A 20075-nucleotide genomic window follows, 5' to 3' on the forward strand; every position below is an offset into this window, starting at 1 on the left:
TGATCGGGTCGCTATCTTATCTGAATGCGTTAACACCTGTACTTAGAGATGTCCACTTGAGATCGGATCATAAAAACCACATGTTAATACCAGGTGTGTACCAACTGATACAATACTCACATATCAAGTATAAATATGCACTATTATTTTATTTTATTTTACACACAATAATTAAAACATAAAATGTACAGCAAAAACACAGATTTAATGCGTGAGATCAAGCTATCTTTGGTTTTATCTCAGGTTTTCTGTATCAAGAAGCTGGCTCACTTTTAACTGGGGATAGATCACCATGGTAACCTGTGCTGCACTGCTAACATCATGTTCAGTTCCGAGGATCAGATCAACACCTGCTGACTATTGAGCCAATCACATCAGCATCCTACAAGCTCCTGACAGAAACAACAGCAGAGTTAACAATAAAGTGGCATGTAACAAAAGCATGAGACATTTGCTTTCCATAACAATGACATAACAGATCAAGGGGATGCTTTTAATGGAGCCAGCTGTGAACTCAAATAAATAAAAACAACAATAGAATGATTTTGGTCGAAAATTTAACAATTATTAAAACATACCACTGTTTTAAATGTTGGAATCTTAGTTTTAATTTCATTCAATAAATAAAAAACTAAAACACAAATTGTGGCATGTATAAAGGTTTGGGGAACCTTTCTACTTTCATTACACTCAGACGTCCTGGACTTGTTTTCCATTAAGGTATTTATGAGGAGCTGTGAGGTAAAATAATGGTCCATGAACTTTGAGTAGTACCATATAATGAGATCACAGGGTAAAGAGAGTAAAGTATTTAAGGTGGCTGGGGCATCTTAACAGGACATTAAAATATATCAAAGTGCTACACTGTGTAAGACAAGTTCTGGAAGACCAAAAATACTAGTTGCAGGTATGCTGGACAGTAAAGACTAACCCAACATGCCTGCAGAGGAGCTGCAGGGGGATCAGCTAACAGGAGTGGCACCATTCATGGTTGACACAAGAGTCGTCAGAGGGAAGTCTCACCTGTGACATCATCACTAATGTAAACCTCTGAAGTCTGCAAAGTAACAGTTATAAATAAACTTCGTGGAATAACAATATGAGTGCTATGCATTGTGCCTAGTAGTGCTCGCACCGCTAGGCACCCATAATAAATCCTATCTCAGGAAACACTGAGATGATGACTGTAGATACAAAAAAAAAAAGGTATATCCACCTCATTAAGGATTACTTTCTTTACTTTCTTCACTTGAAGTGTACTGCACTTGGTTTCAATAGCAGTTTCATAATATGCTGCAAACAAGCAAAGAAGGTTTCCAGGGGTAACATTTGATCTCATATTAAATAATCTGTACTTATGTGTTGATGTTGATGTGACTGGCTTGTGCGTCTTTAATGTGAATGCGCTCTCGGCTGGTTGAGTAAAGTGGAGCTGTCTGAGCCAGTTGCTAACCAACTTTATGAAACAATTAACATCAGTGTTGTTAAGACTCAGCGGAGGCAGGTGACTCACATAGATCAAGACTAAATTCATAGAGACCCCTGATTGTGGGAAGTTGTGTTTCGATGAATTTATCTCCTGGCTTTCACTTGAGAGGATTAAGCCTCTAAGGTACCTTAACAGTATTTAAACCATATTGTTATGTTCTGTTTTCTTTCACAAACGCTAATTAAAATGGCACAGAAAACAACACTGTCCAGAGGAAAGGACATTTGTGTGCCTAGAGATGCCCCTATCCTGTATTTACACCATTACAGGAAAAATAAAACAGTTGTCATTATGTATCTTGTAGCTGAATTTTAAGTGAAAAAGTCGACATAACCCCAGGAAATGAGAAACCATGTTGTTGCATTCATTTTTTGCGTGGCACCTTGTCGCCAAGCGGTACTTCATCCATCAATTTCTGCAAAGAGCACAAAGGAAGGTTAGTGGCACATATCAAAATTAAACATTATAAATCAAATAAAATGGAGCATATTTATTTCATACAGTGTGATACATTGAATATAAAAAGAAATCAACATCTGGTTAGACCAATTTATGTAGTAATAATAACAAACAAGCTATTTACATCAGTTCCTCATTCACTTTCAAGGGTCTCTTTTTACTCCGTAATTAATCAATTAATTTATCAAAATAGAAGTTATATGTTGGTGTTGGAAAAAACCCCTGGAAGTTACTTATTATGGTTTGACCATTGATTAGACCGCTTACCAAAAAGAAGCTTGCTCAACACACACAGACACACACAGACACACACACACACACTGACACAGACACACACCTCGAGCAGTCTGCTGTAGAAGGTGAAGCCGTCCTCCCCATCCTTGCGGGTGTCGTCTACCTTGTACCGCCTGCAGGCCAGTAGCAGCTCATTGGAGCTGTAAAGGGGGGGCGGGGTCGATAGAGTGGCTGTTGATCAGGCTGACCAGATACTCCCGGTAATGCTTCCTGGATATCAGAATAGCACCATTTTAGCATGTTTACATATTAGAACATGACAGCTTGCTGCTAGTACTGGTGGTAAAACATTCTAACAGATAACAGATGACCGAACAGATAACAGATGAATGAGATGTTTTCATTCGAAAAGAGTGGGGGACCAGGAGCTCGTTGATTTTGGAGCCTCTGTGGACAAAAGAGGTAGTGTTTCCACTGTCTTCTGTTGTACAAACCTCGGCCGAGCCAGCAAATGCATTTATTTTGGAAGGAGTGAAACAAAGTGGTTTGCAGGATCCATAGTGATGAGGTAATCTTTTTTTGTTGCTGTATAACTGTCCTCGGGTTGGGAAACTCACATTTTTATGATGTTTGGGCATGACCAGTTTGAGATGATGCATGATTGAAGTCCCCTGGTACGATGATCAAGCCATCTGGGTGAGCCATCAGCTGTTTGTTGATGATGATATGCAGCTTTCAAGGTGCTATCTGAGCCTTAGCTTGTGGGGGAATGTTAACCGCCATAATTGTTATTATTAAGAATTCCCTTGGAAGACAGAATGGACTGCACCTCACTACGAGGAGCTCTAGGTCTGGGCAGCAGTGTTTGTAAACAATGATCGTGACTGTGTACCAGCTGTTGTTCACATAAAGACAAACACCGTCCTCCTCGGTTCTTCCTGGAGGTCCCTCATTCGGTCAGCTCTGTAAACAGAGCAGCAGGCTACTTCAATTGCTGCGTACAGGATGTTGTTGTTCAGCCAGGTCTCTATGTTGATAGTCACACAATAAGGCGTAATTCTCATTCTGATCTTATCCATCTTGTTTGGTGAGAGACCTGGAGTTGGCGGTGGAACAGGCTCCGGAGCACTGGTCTGTATGGGTAAGCCTTTAGCCTAGCGCATAGCCCAACTCGCTTCACCTGCTTCTGTGGGTCAGATCGTTATTTCTTCCTTCATTACTTCATAATGTTGTTTGCACAGAACATGGCACGGCATTCATGGGTTATCAGGGTAAAAAGCAGTGGACTGCAGTAGCTGCAGCCCAGAGATATGGTGTTGGAGATGTTTCCAACAATCAGTGAGAGTCCAGTAGCCACTTACTAAGACCCAGCTGACCCAATGAGTGTTCTTCTCCTCTAGATGTGCCAGGCTCAGGTGGAGTTCAGAGAATATGGCGTCCTCAGTTTGCTCCACATATAATATTTATTATAGTTCACAAAGTAAGTCTGTGTCGTCTCACATGGTAGTGAAGCAGTCATATAGTTTGTGATGGTTTGAATTGCCTGCCACATGGACTGAAATGAGCTCGCTTTGATAACCTGATGGCTCGGTTTAGGTGGATCTTGCTGATCTCAGTGCCACCTTGTCACTGGATTTGAATGCTGCATTTCATGCTCACCGATTTGCACGTGCATCAGTGGTCATTCAGTGTTTCTGGGTGGCCTGCATTATGACTCGTACATCCTCTATTCACAATTGCTTGTATGCTTTTTACTATTTTAATATCCTTCGAGGGCCATATTAAATTATTATTTACACATATATCATATCAGGGCTCCAGACAAATGTTTTTACCATAGTTGCACCCATAATGTTTCACTGCACCTTTTAACACCGCGATAACACACCTATTAAACCTTTTCTTGACAGTTCCCATATACTTTGCTAATTTCTGAACTAAGGCTCAGATTGTGAATATGGCCTATACAAATAAAATTTGATCGATTGATCATTTTCTAACCATTGTGTATATGTATATTTATACTGATATGTATATATATGATAATGTAATAGCATAATCATGCAAGTACACCGTGTTAAAGAGCAACTAACTTAATTCTTAAGAATATCCAGTCTGACATTTGAATTACAATGAAAAGATATTAAAATCCTAAATACATAAAACATTAATAAAATGGACTATGGATCTGTTAACAAAAATTATTCTTGAATAAATATTAAACATTTGGCTCAGGATATATGTTACCAGCTCAGTAAACAGGATGGGATGGTTATGATTTGCATGAACTTTTAGGTTTGTATTGTTTCGTGTATTGTGTATTGTATGTGCGTGTGTACATGTCTCAGGAACTCTCGAGCGAATCAAACAAACAGTAAAATTCAGTACTGTTTAGGTCCTAATAAATTGTGATTAGTGTTGGTGTTCATTGTTAAAGTGTAAGGTGAGTGCAGAGTGAGTGGGGTGGGGCCAGTCCGGGGCCTATGTGAGTGAGTGTAAACTCCACCTCGCTCCATGATTCAGGGGAGGTGAAAAACAGAGCAGCTAAATGTTTGGAGCAAGTGTTTTTGTTTTTGTCAAATTCAAAAACGTTTGGTCGCATGTGTTTTTTTTTCTATTTATGAATTGCCTCGCAGGCTGGATCAAACAATCTTGATGGCTGCATAAGACCTGGAGGTCGGAGGTTCCTAAGTGTCTGCGCTGGGGGGGATATACATGGCTGCAATGGTTATAATAGTAATGCCCTGTCCCTATTCCTCTCTCTTGGCCCTACCCCTATGTATGAAGTGCCCTTCGCTGGGAGGGTCCCCCTCCAAACAGAGCCACAAAGGAGAGGGCTAGTAACGACTCTGCCTCTGTCTGGAAAGGGCTTAGGCAGATTGCAAGCCTAGAGCCCCCCACTCCACTAACAACCCACGCCTGGCCAACGACTTGAATGAGTTTTACTGTCGCTTTGAAAGACAATGGGACAGTCCTGACACCATCCCCCGTGACACCACCCTCCAGCCCATCAACTGCACTTCCCCCACCATAGCAAAGGCCTGCGCCTTTCCACAACTGCCCACCTCAGAGCCCCCTCCCTCCTCCCCTTCCACAGTGACGACTCTCTCCATCCTGGAGAGGGACGTCAACAGACTCTTCAGGAGACAGAACCCCCGCAAAGCAGCCGGGCCAGACTCTGTCTCTCCATCAATCCTGAAACACTGTGCTGATCAGCTGTCTCCGGTGTTCACAGCCATTTTTAACACCTCACTGGAGACATGCCACGTTCCAGCCTGCTTCAAGACCTCCACCATCATCCCTGTCCCCAAAAAAACAAAGATCACTGGACTCAATGATTACAGACCCGTCGCCCTGACCTCTGTGGTGATGAAGGCATTTATACTGTTGAGTTATAAAAACCATGGTCCATAAATTACCTTGTATAGGGTGAATTTGGGTAATCTGGGATGTTCAGTCCCCGTAAAAACTCAAACGATTTTTAGTCTGTCCAGTCCGGGCTACTGTAAAAAACATGGCGGCCCCCGTAGAGAGGACCCGTTCCCCATGTAAATCCAAAGTATTTAAATATAAATGGCCCAATCTAGGGTGAAGAAAACAACTATTTATGCAATTTAGATGAAGCACACTCGTCAAAACATCATTAGAATTATTTTATATTCAATTTCTGACTATAGATCCCTTCAAAGATTTCCTGAAGTAGAAAAGATGTAGCATATGGTCTGCAGTTGTCAGACAGTAATTAATGGTAAAAACAGTCTGTCCCTGTCTGTTTAAACTGACCTGGTCTGGTTAGTTAACTAGCGCATAATCAGTTTGCTCTCTAAAGAACAGAGATGATCCAAAAAGCACAGAAGAAGTCCTGTGGTCTGCAGCCACTGGAGACAACAATGGGTTGATTGATGACAATGGTCTCTCACCTGCAAGTACTGTTTGTTCCCTGAGCTGCCCCAATAGAATGGTAAATTACTGAATGAATAATTTGTTCGTGTTGTTTGCTGTTAAATTTTAATTGATTAAAAAAAGGAGTGATGCGCCTTTAATAGAATGTTTAAATGAATATTATAGTTTCTGTATTTAGGGTTCTTTATGAAAAAAAACATGACTTTTATATGTTAATATGAGTTAATGTCATTTCTATTAATAATATACATTTTCTTATTCGGCTTTATGTGCTTTTTCCTCATTCTTATAATTTGGTAATATTGAGCTTGGCATGTATAAAGCAAGGTGATTTAGTTTTTTTTTTAAGCATAAAGCAAGTGTCCCAGATATTCCAATTCAGACAGAATTTTCTTTTTTGGCACAAAGAACACTAAAAGCTGTGTCATGAGTATGATATCTCCATTCTTTCTTCTGGTGTGATTCGAAAACATCTTAAGTATTACAGAAAGGTATAATATGTTGATCTAATGTGTAAAACAGGTAAGTCGTAGGAGTCAAAATTAAAAAAATTACCCGAACTCAACCTAAATGAGCCCAGTTTATTAGCATAAATAAAATATAGGTCTGTAAACATGGTGACCTTATTTCAGCTGAAACTTAAAATATGGCCAATCAACAACAGTTTGTACGTGCTGATCTGGACTACAGTCACTTTAGGATTTGGGTGGTATCAATAAATAATTTCATTTATACTCAACCCATAGTCAGGAAGCAGCTCTGCAACTTCTAATGAATAATAACATCTGCATGATGTGTTTTCAGTTAAACTAAAGTAAAAACCAACTGTCACTTATTTTCTTTGTTATTTACCATATATTAAGGATTCTCTTGAGGGGTTCTTAAGATCACAAGTTCTTAAGATCACAAGTTTACTAGGCAAAAAAATGGTTTTGCAAGGCCTCCAGGATGTTCACCATTGACCTTAAAGGCCCCATATTTTACACCTTCCTCGGATTTAATTTGAGGTACTGGTACCCCTAAGATGACATATCAGTGGTTTAAAGTCGAAAAAACTGCTGCAGTGTGTATTTCCATGTGCTCTCTTCTGCCTCTCTCTGGAGCTGCAGACAGAACAGGCTGTTTTCGCCTGCCTCTCGAGCCCCTCCTCTGATTGGCTGACTGCACTTTGAGTGACACGCGAACAGGCCTATCACCGGTCTCATTCTGGCGCATTTACGCGTCTCTCGCTGTAAACACAGCTGAAAGTCACATTGTTATGTTTGCAGCTATAGAAGAACCAGCCACATATTTACAGTCGGTTACAACAGGATGTTTCTGAACGGTAAGTTACACCGTCCTCATGTTGGTTCAAGTTTTAGCAGGACAGTCGGCCAATGTAGGAGTAACATCCCGAGTTACAGTCCGGAGTTGAAACTCCGTTGTATGTGGAGCATGCGGTGAGCAGTGTGGAACAGCTGTATCCTGGAGGAGTTGCTGTAGGTTGAGAGTCTGTGGTCAAATGAGTCGAGCACAGCGACACGTCAGAAGAAATAAAGGGTAACCGCTGGTCTCGAACAGTAACGTTCTTAGGAGGAATGTGCGCGGACACATTCTCTTCCTTGCATCCCTCCACGCTGCAGTGTTTCTTCAGTGTTGTTTGCTGTGGTTAGCCTGTGGGAGCTAACAAGCTGCTAGCTCAGCAACATGTCGCTTCACGTTCGGTGTGGAGGGGTGGTGCCGGTGGAGGTGACGGGGAGCGGGGGTGGTGGGTTCGGAGGGCTGGACCGGTACCGGCTGGGTGGGGCTGAGAGACGAGTGCGATCCAGAATGACTCATACGGATGAGGAAGTACGAAACGAGACGTTTCGATAACATATTTCTTAGAATGGACTGAGTGGAAAAGTCCGCGGAGTGACTGTTGTTCATACTGTGAGGGTCCCTACTGACCCCTTCAAGTCGTTACGGACAGTAAAAAGCCCAGAAAATGTATTTTACACAATATGGGCCCTTTAAACCACCAAACTCTAATCAGTTCATATTTCAGTCTAAATTAACTTTTTACCATATTTAGGAAAACATCTCAAGGTGTTCTGAAGATATTATGCCCCAAGAACAAAAACAACATAGTTGTATACATATATATGTGTATGTGTGGAACTAAAAATGTGTGACGAAAGAACCAACAAAAAGGTAACATATAGGTAACACAAGGTTGAATAACAAGTGCACCTTGGATATCGTACTGACTGCTCAGGGGTTTGAAGCACATACACACTGTAGCTCATGTATGCCTTGGTTAAGGATATAAATAATTAATCTGTCATACTCGCATAGTCCAGCATGTCCTGCTGGGTCTGAGCTCCACAAGCTGAATCTGTCTGCTCCTCCCTCATCCTTCTGCTCTATCACTCCACATAGACCTGAAAACAAATAGCGAAGGTGGACAAAGACAGACAAAGAGCAGAAAGGGGGTAAAGGTATCACATCAATTTGATTTATAATTACATTTGAATGGTGAGAAGCAGGTGATCCTATCTTTTTTAGGTTTTAATGTTTAAAACAAACAAACTAGCTCCAAGCTCTCTACCTGAGGCTTAAAGCTGTGCCTCTCATCAATTTGGTTGCGAAAGAGTTGCCTCTTTGCAGTAAGCCTGCATATCCTATAGTATATTTTGTAGGGGTTGCTGTAGCATTTGTAACGTTTCTTAGCGCCGAAGTGACTACCGTTTGCCTCAAATGGACATGCTGTACAGATGCAGCAGGCTGGAGTCCTTTTAGTGAGTGTTTGCAAGGTACACTGCTCTCAAGTGCATACAATGCAAGTGTATACAGGTAGTATCACACAGATCACAGGGGAGACATGAAATCAAAGATACTCAGCCTCTAAAGACTTGCACTGTAGAGGCTGAGACCGATTATGATCATCAGAAATACAAATGAAAATGAATTTGTTTAAAGAAACAATCCCCAAATAGATATCAGCAACATCAGTAATTTCATTTCAATTCGTCTTTGTTCTGTTAAGATCATTTATGTTTGCTATGTTAATTGTCCTCTACCAGCTCCATCTTTCTGTCGATCTTTCTCTCGCTGTCTTTACTGTAACAGTGAATTGCATGTTTTTAGATTTGATCTGTTTTTTTTTAAATTTATCATTACACTAAATATTACAGTAGGTCTAGTATGATTTTATGAATCACTTCTAAATCAGGCCCTCAGTGTTATATATATTTTTTTCAGGGATTGCAATTCTAATAGAAAAAAAAACAAAAGCTTCATAAGCTTCTTGTGTACATTAAAAACTTAATAGTAAATGTACTCAGCAGCAAGTTTATTAGATCCACCTGGTGAAATCAAATTCAATTTGTCCTATAAAGAATCCTAACTTTTGTTCAAACAGTTTTGGAGACATGATGATTCAAATGATTGACAAATAATTCATGAGTAGAAATTACTGTGGTGGACGTAGTATTAGAATCACCTGTCTGTAGACAACAATATAGTTAAAAAGCAGCACAAATTGTAACATTTGAAGAATTATCATGAAGTCAAATCAACACATCAAAATTGAAAAGTACCTTCCTGAAGAAGAGTCATCACATTAGATAAACTGTTAGTGTATTTTTTTCCTAAACACAAGACCATTACACAGTCTCCAGTGTGCATGAGAAGAACATGTTTTTGGCTCATGTCACTCAAACATTTATCATACTTCTATTTAGAAGAAAGTTGAACACAAAGTTGTCACAAGTTTAGAATTGGAAATGTATGCGAGTCATTTCCCACCTGTCTGTGTTCCAGGAGGGGGTTCAGTGTTGAACACCACTTCATTCTTCTGTGTGTCACAAAGAAAAGACAACTGGTTACCCACGTTCACAAAAAGGGAAAAGGTGGGGACACCTCTTATACTTTAGGATTGGATGGAAACCAAGCAGATTTAGACTGAAATCCAGATTGCGCAGTGATACCATACAGAAGTAAACTACCACTGATCCTGAATAGGCATGGGTGTATAGTGGGATGCTACTGGTCACTATCTTTATAAGTAAGCATCCATGTGTGATCAGCTACGTATTTTGGGCCCCCTGGTTCTGGGAGAAAAAGTCATCTTCCTTTTTCTGATTGATACTTTGTGAAAGGTTTTGTTGTTGTGGCTTGGGAAATGTGTTCTGTAAAATATTGTTGTAATTTGTCCAAAGTTGGCTGCCATAGTTTTCCTAGTGAAGTCATTGACTATAATGAATCACAATGTACAATCCATTAAGTTAAATATACCTGAAGAGGTAGGTGTGTGTGTGTGTGTGTGTGTGTGTGTGTGTGTGTGTGTGTGTGTGTGTGTGTGTGTGTGTGTGTTGTGTGTGTGTGTGTGTGTGTGGTGTGTGTGTGTGTGTGTGTGTGTGTGTGTGTGTGTGTGTGTGTGTGTGTGTGTGTGTGTACCTGGAGTAACACCTGCAGTCTGGAAGGTTCCCAGTCTCTCAGGTAGAAGAGGCAGTCTCTGGGATGATGGGCATGTAGTCCTGACACACTGCATTCGTCCACTGCACAGGTCTAATGTGAAGCCAGGAGAACAGAAGACACCTGACAAAAGTTAATCAATACTACAGAAACCTTAAGGTGCATCCACCCCAGATGTGTTTGAAGCATTTTATTTCAACATTACATTTATACATATAATGATGCCTCCCACATATTTAATTTCATATCATACATAATTCCACTATATAATAACAACCATTGGTGTTATTTCTTCACTTTTATTTCTTTTTTGTCTTTTGAATATGTTTTTAAATGCAACTTTTATATATTGTCTTATGTTACTTTTGCAATTTGTCATGATGCTTTTATATTTTATGAAAGCTCTTTGAATTGCCTTAGTTGTTGAATGTGCTATATATAAAAAAAAACTACTTACCTTGTGCTTTTGAGCCATAACTATTCCATAAGCTGCTCTGTAAATAAAAAAAACAACTAAAATCTCAAATCCCATTCCACTCGATATTTCATCAGCGACTGGCAATCATGAACAATTGTGGAGCCACTGCAGCTGTTAGAGTATGAGGATGATGCCAGGATGTGGCAGGAGACATCATACGGGAACGTCTGGCAGCATGAATACACGCGGCTAAAGTATCCTCCTCAATTGTAGAAGTCAAAGGAACTCGTACACTGAACTAAACAGCACAAGTGTTCTGTTTAGTTCAGTTTACTTCAGAACCTTTGTCCAGTTGTGTAGTTTCAGGGTTTTCTTTCACTCACATTTTTTTCCAAATGATAAAAACTAATGAAAGGTGGATACTGAAGACAGGGTACATGAAGTGTGGTTCTTGATGTGGTATAAAGCTTGTTAGGGACTTATTGATTATTTTATGGATTGCATATTTCAAGAACACAAATAATTAGTGACAATGCGCTTCATGCAGTGGGTTTATTGAAAGTAAAATTGTATGGCCATCTGTTCTCATAGTTAAAGAAGAAACCTGAATTCAGAATATGTCATGCACATTGAGAACTTGTTCAGTCATGAGTGATGATGTTTTTTAATGGATTGCATTGTATTTAGTCAGTTATTTAATATGTTTGATACTACACTGTCTTTAATAAAAAGGTTTAAGGCCATTTCTTGTCTGAACCATTTTTATCCTTGCAGTTTTAAAGGTTCATTGTAAAATGTAAACCGTTTTTAGTCATTTGCTCCTTTCAATGTTATATAGGAATACAGTAGGAAAGGTAAATTTAAATACACAGTATTACGTAGTACGTACGTCTTCAGGTGGACTGTGATTTATAAAGTGAAAATTGCCTTCAGGTGTGTTTATCTAATTTAACAAAAACACAATATTGCTAAAACATTTATTCTGAGTAGTAATAAAGATTGATAAGGCGACCAGCATTTTATCTAATAAAATACAATATTGCCTGGATTACTACTATGACAACAATGATGAGAATTATAGAAAGAGTGGGACTTACAGTGTGGAAAGGGTTGTTGCAGCCACTGCAGAACTGGTAGCGACACTGAGAGCAGCAGAAATGCATACAGCCTCCTTTAGACAGTGCATACTGAAAGCGGCAGTTTGGACAGGCTGGAGCGTGGAGGGCAAAAAGGGTGTGAATGGAGAGACAGCACAGTTGTGGCATCATAAGAGACCTCACATAATATTCAGTTTAAAATGAATAAGGGATAGAGGTTAGGGGTGGGGTCTTGCACTCATCCAAAACACTTCAAGTCATAACATACTGTTATCCTAATCACTTTGCTCCCTGGAATACAGGCTCCCTTGTGGTTCCTAAAGTCTCAGCTAACAGGATCATTTTTAAAAAATTATTATTATTGTTTTTTAACTGGTGCTGCTATCATCAATAATATATTACATCTATAATATCAGTCTTATTATTTTCACTAAAACCAGTATGATAGAGCTTAAATAAGATAGTTACACAATTGTCTCTCTACAGACTTACAGACCCACACAGACACAAGTAGAGAGGCAGGCAGAGACAGACAGGAGCTTGTGAAAACAGCAGGTGTTTGTGAAGAGCAGTAGTTTTCGGTGAAGAGGGGAACTGGGATAAGGTTTGTGAGAGGGGAGGGCAGCTCAGGAGACAGTGGGTGGAAAACAAGTGAGCACAACAGATGTGGAGACAGGGAATAAGTCCTGGGGCATCTGATGGGCTTTACATCTCGCACACCATCTCCAAAACCAATTTCACCTCATTTCTTCACTGAACATAGCTTATGTTTCCCATTTTCCTTTTGTGTGCTTTTTTTTTTGTTATTTTGTAATGTTTAGTGTTCGTAAGTGGTAAATTGTTTTTATTTTGTTTGTCTGTCACTGTTACTGTATATCAGTAAAACATGTGCTAACATCTTATTCACTTAACCTGAAACATTATTAGCATAAAAATAAGATTATTACAGACTTAAGTAAAATGATCAACAAGCATTATTCCAATTGACCTCCATTATTTAGCTAACAATGACTATTCCTTTTGTTTTATTATTATTATTATTATTATTATTATTGTGTTAAAGTGTATTATTACACATTATGTGAATGATTTCATTGGACAAATCATTTCTTATGCGAAGTATGTAATAACTTCAAAGTTTTTTTTAATTTGAAAATAGCAGTTTAGTGGAGTATGGTGTGATGAAGCACAATGGTCGTGGTGGTGTGCTGTTCCAGGAGTTTACAAGCCTCTGTTTGATTAAGTTAGAGTGTAAGCTGGATAAAACCACCCAGTGGGTTATTGTTTTGTTTATGTCTCGTTTTACAATCATAAATCTAAATGAGCATATCACCTGCGCAAGTACAGGCTCACTTTCCCCTCAACTACTGCTGCAAGAAGATTGTGTGTGTGTGTGTGTGTGTGTGTGTGTGTGTGTGTGTGTGTGTGTGTGTGTGTGTGTGTGTGTGTGTGTGTGTGTGTGTGTGTGTGTGTGTGTGTGTGTGTGTGTGTGTGTGTGTGTGTGTGTGTGTGTGTGTGTGTGTGTGTGTGTGTGTGTGTGGACGTGGACGTGGACACTCACTGATGCCGTTGTCTCTGAGGTATCCGGCCAGGCCCTGCTTCTGATACTCTGGATCATTTTCTCTCTTCCAGGACTGGTACTGTTCACAGGACAGACCTGCATGCTGAGACTCCCACTGCAGAGAAGATACATTTTCTCAGCTACCAGAAAATATTGGCAACACTGGTAAACACCTGTCAGTGCTTTAAAAAGGTTAAAGGGGAGCTAAACATTGTTTTTACTAATTTAACTGGTTCATTGTGTTTAACATTATAGATACAGCAATAAACTATTTGGTACTAGTTCAGGTCAGTACATTTCATGACAGTTGTCACTCATTGAAATGCTGAAAGGTGTGTGTGTGTGTGTGTATTTATAGTGTAATATAGAGCACTGTCCATGATGACAAGGCTTTAATTTGAAATGTCCACAGGTAAATGTTAAAAAGATAAAAGGCAACTTTATACCCTGACTGTGGCCATTTGTTATTAAATAACTAGTTATGGTTGACGGACACAGGTTTGTGTCCAACGTGAGGGAAGGTTCAAAGCCCTGAAACAGATGAGTCAACACACAGACATGTGGTGTATTAAGTCTTAAGTCCATTTGAAGATTATTTGTCACTCAACACAGAATCCTGACTGTGTTTTCAAGATACAGAAACTGCTCCGCATGGGGAACAGGTGGGCCTTTTCAGCAGTGAAGTACGTGTATGATTCAGCTGGGCAAGTATTTATACAAAAACAGTTAGTCACTTCATGCTCTAAATGGAAAATGGTGAGTGGTATGTATTAATGTGTTTTTTATCTTTACAGTACAAGTTGCATTTACACATTCAAGCCACCAGTTGAATCAACACCTATTCGAAATAGATTGACTCAAAGCTGAATATCAGAACCTTCATGAGGGGTTGGGTGGGGGTTTGGGAGGGTTTATTTTAGGATTACACTTGTTCTACCTATAGGGGGACTTAATATACTGCGAGTTGACTGAAATTCTCTTCAGAAGTAACGATCTGGAAGAACACCACACTGAACACATACATTCTTTAATTTTAGCTTTACCTCTGACTGAAGCTTTTCTGGATAATTTCCACAATTTTCTAACTTTGTACACCCCACTGAGCAGTGCAGATGGTATAGTGCTGGAATCTGGATCACTGCCTGTGTCCAATGCCTTCTGTTGATCTTATGTAACACATGCCATTTCACATTGTGCCCTATCATTATTTCTGTTAATACAATGAATGCAATTACGGCTCTGTGATTCTGAGGGTATTTATGGGACACACCTGATGAACTGTGTCAGGTCTTTCAGACTCCTAATGTGCTCAATGAATCGGTGGAGAAGAGAATCTTAATGAGAGGGCAGAAACTATAGAAAGACAACACACAGTGACACTGAACACTTACAGGTTTTTTACACTGAGCACAGAAACTGTTGCGACACTGAAAACAGGTAACCTTCAGCTGGTCTCCATCATAGATAAACCCATACGAACACTGTGGGGCAGAGGAGAGGAGAGATAAGTATTATCATCTTAAAAGAATACAGTGGCTTTGACTGCCATCAAATAAATGTAGACTTATAACTTCGGACAATGTTACATTTGAACTCCTTGAAAATGGAGTTAGACATTTAGACAAACATGTGCAGTATCACTGAATCTACTTACTGTCTAGATACTAGATACTGCTTTAATTGTACTAGTGCAACAACAAGCATAAGGTGGGACTTGAGCACAGAGAATGTGTGGGTGTCTCCACCTGCTACTTTGGTTCATGTAGGTGAAGATGAATATTGAACAGAGGGTTTGGTATTTATTGCATGTGCTGTATTATAACAATGACTTGAGGAATGTCTCAGGAAATCATGTTGTTTTCTGGGTTATGCAGAGAGGCAGACACACACCTGCCTCTATACATATCAGACAGGTCAGCAGCAACTTTGTTGCAGTTTATTTATGAAATGCATAATGGTACCTACTAGTGGTGCACCGATGTATCGGCCGTATATCGGTAGCGGCCGATATTCGCCTCGTTTACTGCTATCGGCGTATCGGTAATAAACTTGACTTTCACCGATAACATTGGCCGATGTTCATTGGTATGTTTTCTGCAGCCTGCCAATCTGGCATCCAGATTATGGTACACTGACGCCGGGTTTACACCGGGCGCTGAAGCGCCGCGCCGCGCAGCGCCAAGGAAAGCCAGGCGCCTCCCATCCACCCCCCTGTTAAACCTTTGTGCGGTTCACATGGGCTGCGATGCGCCGCGCCGCGCCAGCGCCCTTCACCGATGGTTTCGGCGTGCGAGCGAGCGTATCGCGCCAGGAAACAGACTGAAAAATGATTTTAACCCAGAAATGAAGCTGCACTCAGATATTGGCAGGAACATCACCAGCGTTTTCCAGCACTGGCACAAATCGCCCGCAAATACCTGTGTGCCCCATGCACAAGCGTGGACAGTGAGCGGCTCTTCAGCACTGTGGCTCACATTTTGGATGAGAAGAGAAATAGACTGGCCCCTGACAAGGCAGAGATGCTCGTCTTTGTAAAGAAAAACATGCATCTTACTAGGAAGTAGAGGCCCACTATAAGGGAAGGCTTTTTTTTGTGTCTATTTAGTTTTGTTAAAGACTGAGGCCCATGTTCAACTCCGCCAGCCTACTGCAATGGATACACAAGAAGGTGTATTGTGTATGAAAAATACAAGAGGTGAAACTGTGAAAGATAGCCCTATTTGACTTTGTATTTATTTTATTTTTCATACTTATTAAATTTTATGTTGCTTTTCTAGTCACTTTTAAATTATTTAATTTAATTTGTTTAACAAAATATTTTTATTGGGCTGTTATTTAATTTAACAAATATAATATTTGTATTGGTCTACTCTATGTTACTGTAAGTACAGAAAGTAACATTTTTGTCATTGAGTAGGTAGTTGTATAGCAGGCAGTTTTCATCGAAAAATAGTTTTATTTTATTTGTTGTAATCAGAGCCTCCTATTGTGTTGTGTTGCACAGCAGGCTAGTAGTAGCACTGCATCTTGACTTGAATTTATATGGCATTCCCTAAGGGTTTATGCTAGTGTTTTGTAAGGCTGCATTGCAAGCATCTGTTTACAGTTGAGATGATGTCTTGAGTAGGCCTGGTGATGCTGTTAAATGTTTGGCTGAATAGGTGTCTATGTCCATCCATGGCATCTAAAGTTACACTTGTCACTTTTTCTGTTTTTCATATTATTCAAGTAATAAACAAATATCGGTATCGGCTATCGGCTAGATTGTTGTTTTAAATATCGGTATCGGTATCGGCCAAGAATTTTCATATCGGTGCATCCCTAGTACCTACAGTGCTGTATCTTATTTTACCTTATTGATTTGACAGTTAGATAGAGCAAAATTTAGACTAAATAGACATTGTGTCCGCATCGTATATATCAACTGACAACAAAGCAACATAGTTTGTGTGTGTGTGTGTGTGTGTGTACTTGTACAGATATCTTTGTGAGGACCACATGGAGCCTACAACCTGCAGAGTGAGGACATTTTGGCCTTTTCTCACTTTCTGACCCCTTTCAATGGGCTGTTTGAGGGTTTAGACTGGTTTTAGGGTTAGGATTAGGTGATGGTTAGGGTTTGGCATTTAGTTTTGATGGTTAAGGTTAGGGTAAGGGCCTAGGGAATGCATTATGTCAATGAGTGTCCTCACTAATATAGATGTACAAACATGTGTGGGGTTAGTTGTGTGTGTGTGTGTTTGAACTGAAGGAGCCCAGTGTAAAATCAGAGGCTGCAGATTCATCAGGGATTTAATGATCTAAGGGAAAATATCTTTATACAATATAAAGCTGCTGTGTACAACTGATACTGAAAGAAATATTGATATTGACATGCATTCATAGATCAACACAGACTGATTTACTGACATTACTACTTTAACCACATATTAATGTTTATCTTAATGGCATTAAAACATCTACTAGTTGGAGGGTGTTAAATTGGAATACACAAGTGTAACAGGGAGAGGAGGGATGTCTGAGTCGTTTATTCTCAGCCAAAAGTATGAGACCCAGAATAGTACTACTTGCTTGCATATTCCGCTGCCAAGAAAAAAGAACCCGTAATCTTACCGAAGTCTCCGTGCTTGATAGTGCGTGTAAAACTTGAGTAACCCATCCTTTACTTACATGACAGCACCAGAGGAACTTGGGGTCCTTGATTAGAGCCTGCTCTGTCAGCTTCTTATGGAACAGTTCATAGACTTCTGGCTCCAGGCACTCTCGTAGCTGAAACATGTAAAACAATGATACAACCTGGATGTCAGAATATCAGCATTTTAAACTTCGAGGAAACATGACAGGAAAAAAGGAAATGACTTTGGAAAGTACCCTGCATTTAAAAAACCTATGGTACCCCATTTACCTGTATCAGTGCTTTAAGAATGACAAATAATACTTGTGATGACTGGTATCAGTATGCAGTGAAAAGATTAGAGCTCAGTAAAAACAATTTCATATTTTGCAGTTTTTCCCAAGTAGTTGTGAAAGAAACACAATTTGAAATAAAGTATTCTTTAACTTAAAAAAAATTACCTTAGAAAAGTATGTGTCCTTATGCAGTACTTAAAGCTCCAATCAATCTGCAGCAATTCTGCTGTTTGTATATATTACAGGTGTTTTTATTTGTGGAAGGTGTTTTACATTTAGATATGACACTTTTACACATGGATTGGTAATTTGTTCACAAAAATAACACTTAGACAAATCTGTACCCGTATATGTATATATTGCATTATTTTGCGTACAAAGGTAACAGTAAGGCCAATCCCACGGATACCTCAAAACCCATCTATAAAAGATGTTTCAAACGTGCACAGACCAACAGAGCCTAACATGTTAAAACAGGCAAAGCATCTCACTGACAGTGAGGTTAATGAATGTGATAAACATCAAGTGATAGTTTAGATCATGGATCATGTCTTTTTTGTTGTGCACCGTGTGCAGAGAAAATAGGCGAGACCTTTAATCTCTAGAAGATTCTTTGCTAAATTGCACACGAGATTAAAATCAGTTTGGCCTGTTATCTTTTTCCTTATTATGTTTTGTTCCTTAATATGCATGGGCTAGCTGTCAATGAGTCGCACCCGGCACCCAATCACAAAAGGGCATGCAGCCAGGGCATGGCTGCATGTAGAGAGTAGAATCTTGAAATGCAAACTAAGACCATGTACCTGCTGCTGCACATACAGAAGTGTGATAGGCACCCTGCCACAATGCCCAAGAGGTGTAGCAGCACAGGTTGAGTGTGCTCAAACCCCAGATGGGGTGGAACACCTGAGAGCACAGATACTGGAGCTGAATTGTGTCCACAATCCAGTGGGGAATTCTAGGCTATGATAGAACTTATCCAGTTTACTGGAGGTTAAGCAAATAGGTGCCCCCTCATCCCTCAGGGAGAACAAGATTCAATAATGTTTTGACTCTTGAAGCAAACAAACGACTTGTGTGGAAGGAGTTTTACATTTAGATACCCACACAACCCAGAATCTACTTGACTGCCTGAGGATGGAGTCTCCACTCTCCTGTGTTTGGAACTGAAACCCCAAAGGGGAGCACAATGCTCTGGCACCAACACCAGTTCTGGGGAAGGGAAAAGAGCGAAATCAAAGGTCAAGCTACCTAAAGAAGAAAAGGGGGAAAGCTCAGATGAGTCCAGGGGCCTCATTTATAACCATTGCAACGCAGAAAAAAACAGGGCCTGAAAGATGCATATGCCACTTCGAACGAACATTGGGATCTATAAAAACAAACTTGACGGGAGAATGTGCGCACTTGTATGCTAGGGCTGAGTATTGCCTACAACCTCACGATACGATACGTATCACGATACACGTTGCTTTTGAATAATGACCATGTCCTGCACAGAATTTACTACAACAGCTGTTCTTTATTATTCCATATAACAACAAAGGCAAAGCCTTAAGGATCGCACTACTCAAAACACTTAAAATTCTGGCCAACAAAGATCTTAAAAGTAAAATAAAATAATTATCTTTCTAATCCCAGAGTTATTGATAAATGCAAATAAAATATTCCTTAACTTTTAAACTTAAAATAGCCATAATGTTCTGGTTTCACTTGACTTAAGTGCACTTCTATTTGCTGTAAGAATGTCCACAGAATATATCAGTTCTTTTATAAAGACAAAATTATAATTAAAAAAAAAAGCGATGCACAGAAAGGATCTGTCGCTCACGTATCTCTTCCCAAGATCCCCGGAGTGTTTTAATGTCCCTCGTAAGTGCCGAGTCTGTTGCTTGGACATGAGCGCCGTTGCACAGCTGGGCATGCAGCGGTGCTGTAACAGGCAGCTTAGGGGTCGTTTCTTCTGTCATTACGAGTGTTGCAACTTTTAGCGGCTTCAGAGCTTTAGCCACATCTTCAGCACAGGCCAGGTCCGCTTCAGTTAAGGTCCACAACTCCTTGGCATTCTTC

At 39.9% G+C, this 20075-nt stretch overlaps 1 protein-coding gene across 1 annotated transcript in view; it reads right to left on the minus strand.

Moving 5' to 3' along the window:
• Window positions 1-1587: 1587 nt before the first annotated feature.
• Window positions 1588-20075, minus strand: part of LOC117777756 (E3 ubiquitin-protein ligase RNF31) — a 47566-nt gene continuing 29078 nt past the window's right edge. The window contains 12 exon segments of the mRNA XM_034612680.1: window positions 1588-1904; window positions 2286-2393; window positions 2395-2452; window positions 8394-8415; window positions 8418-8449; window positions 8451-8487; window positions 9854-9902; window positions 10505-10615; window positions 12038-12150; window positions 13599-13713; window positions 14990-15079; window positions 17769-17867. Coding sequence (XP_034468571.1) covers window positions 1854-1904; window positions 2286-2393; window positions 2395-2452; window positions 8394-8415; window positions 8418-8449; window positions 8451-8487; window positions 9854-9902; window positions 10505-10615; window positions 12038-12150; window positions 13599-13713; window positions 14990-15079; window positions 17769-17867 — 885 coding nt within the window. The 3' untranslated portion in view covers window positions 1588-1853.

This window comes from Hippoglossus hippoglossus, chromosome 17 (assembly GCF_009819705.1).
Source record: "Hippoglossus hippoglossus isolate fHipHip1 chromosome 17, fHipHip1.pri, whole genome shotgun sequence".
NCBI classification, from domain to species: Eukaryota; Metazoa; Chordata; class Actinopteri; order Pleuronectiformes; family Pleuronectidae; genus Hippoglossus; species Hippoglossus hippoglossus.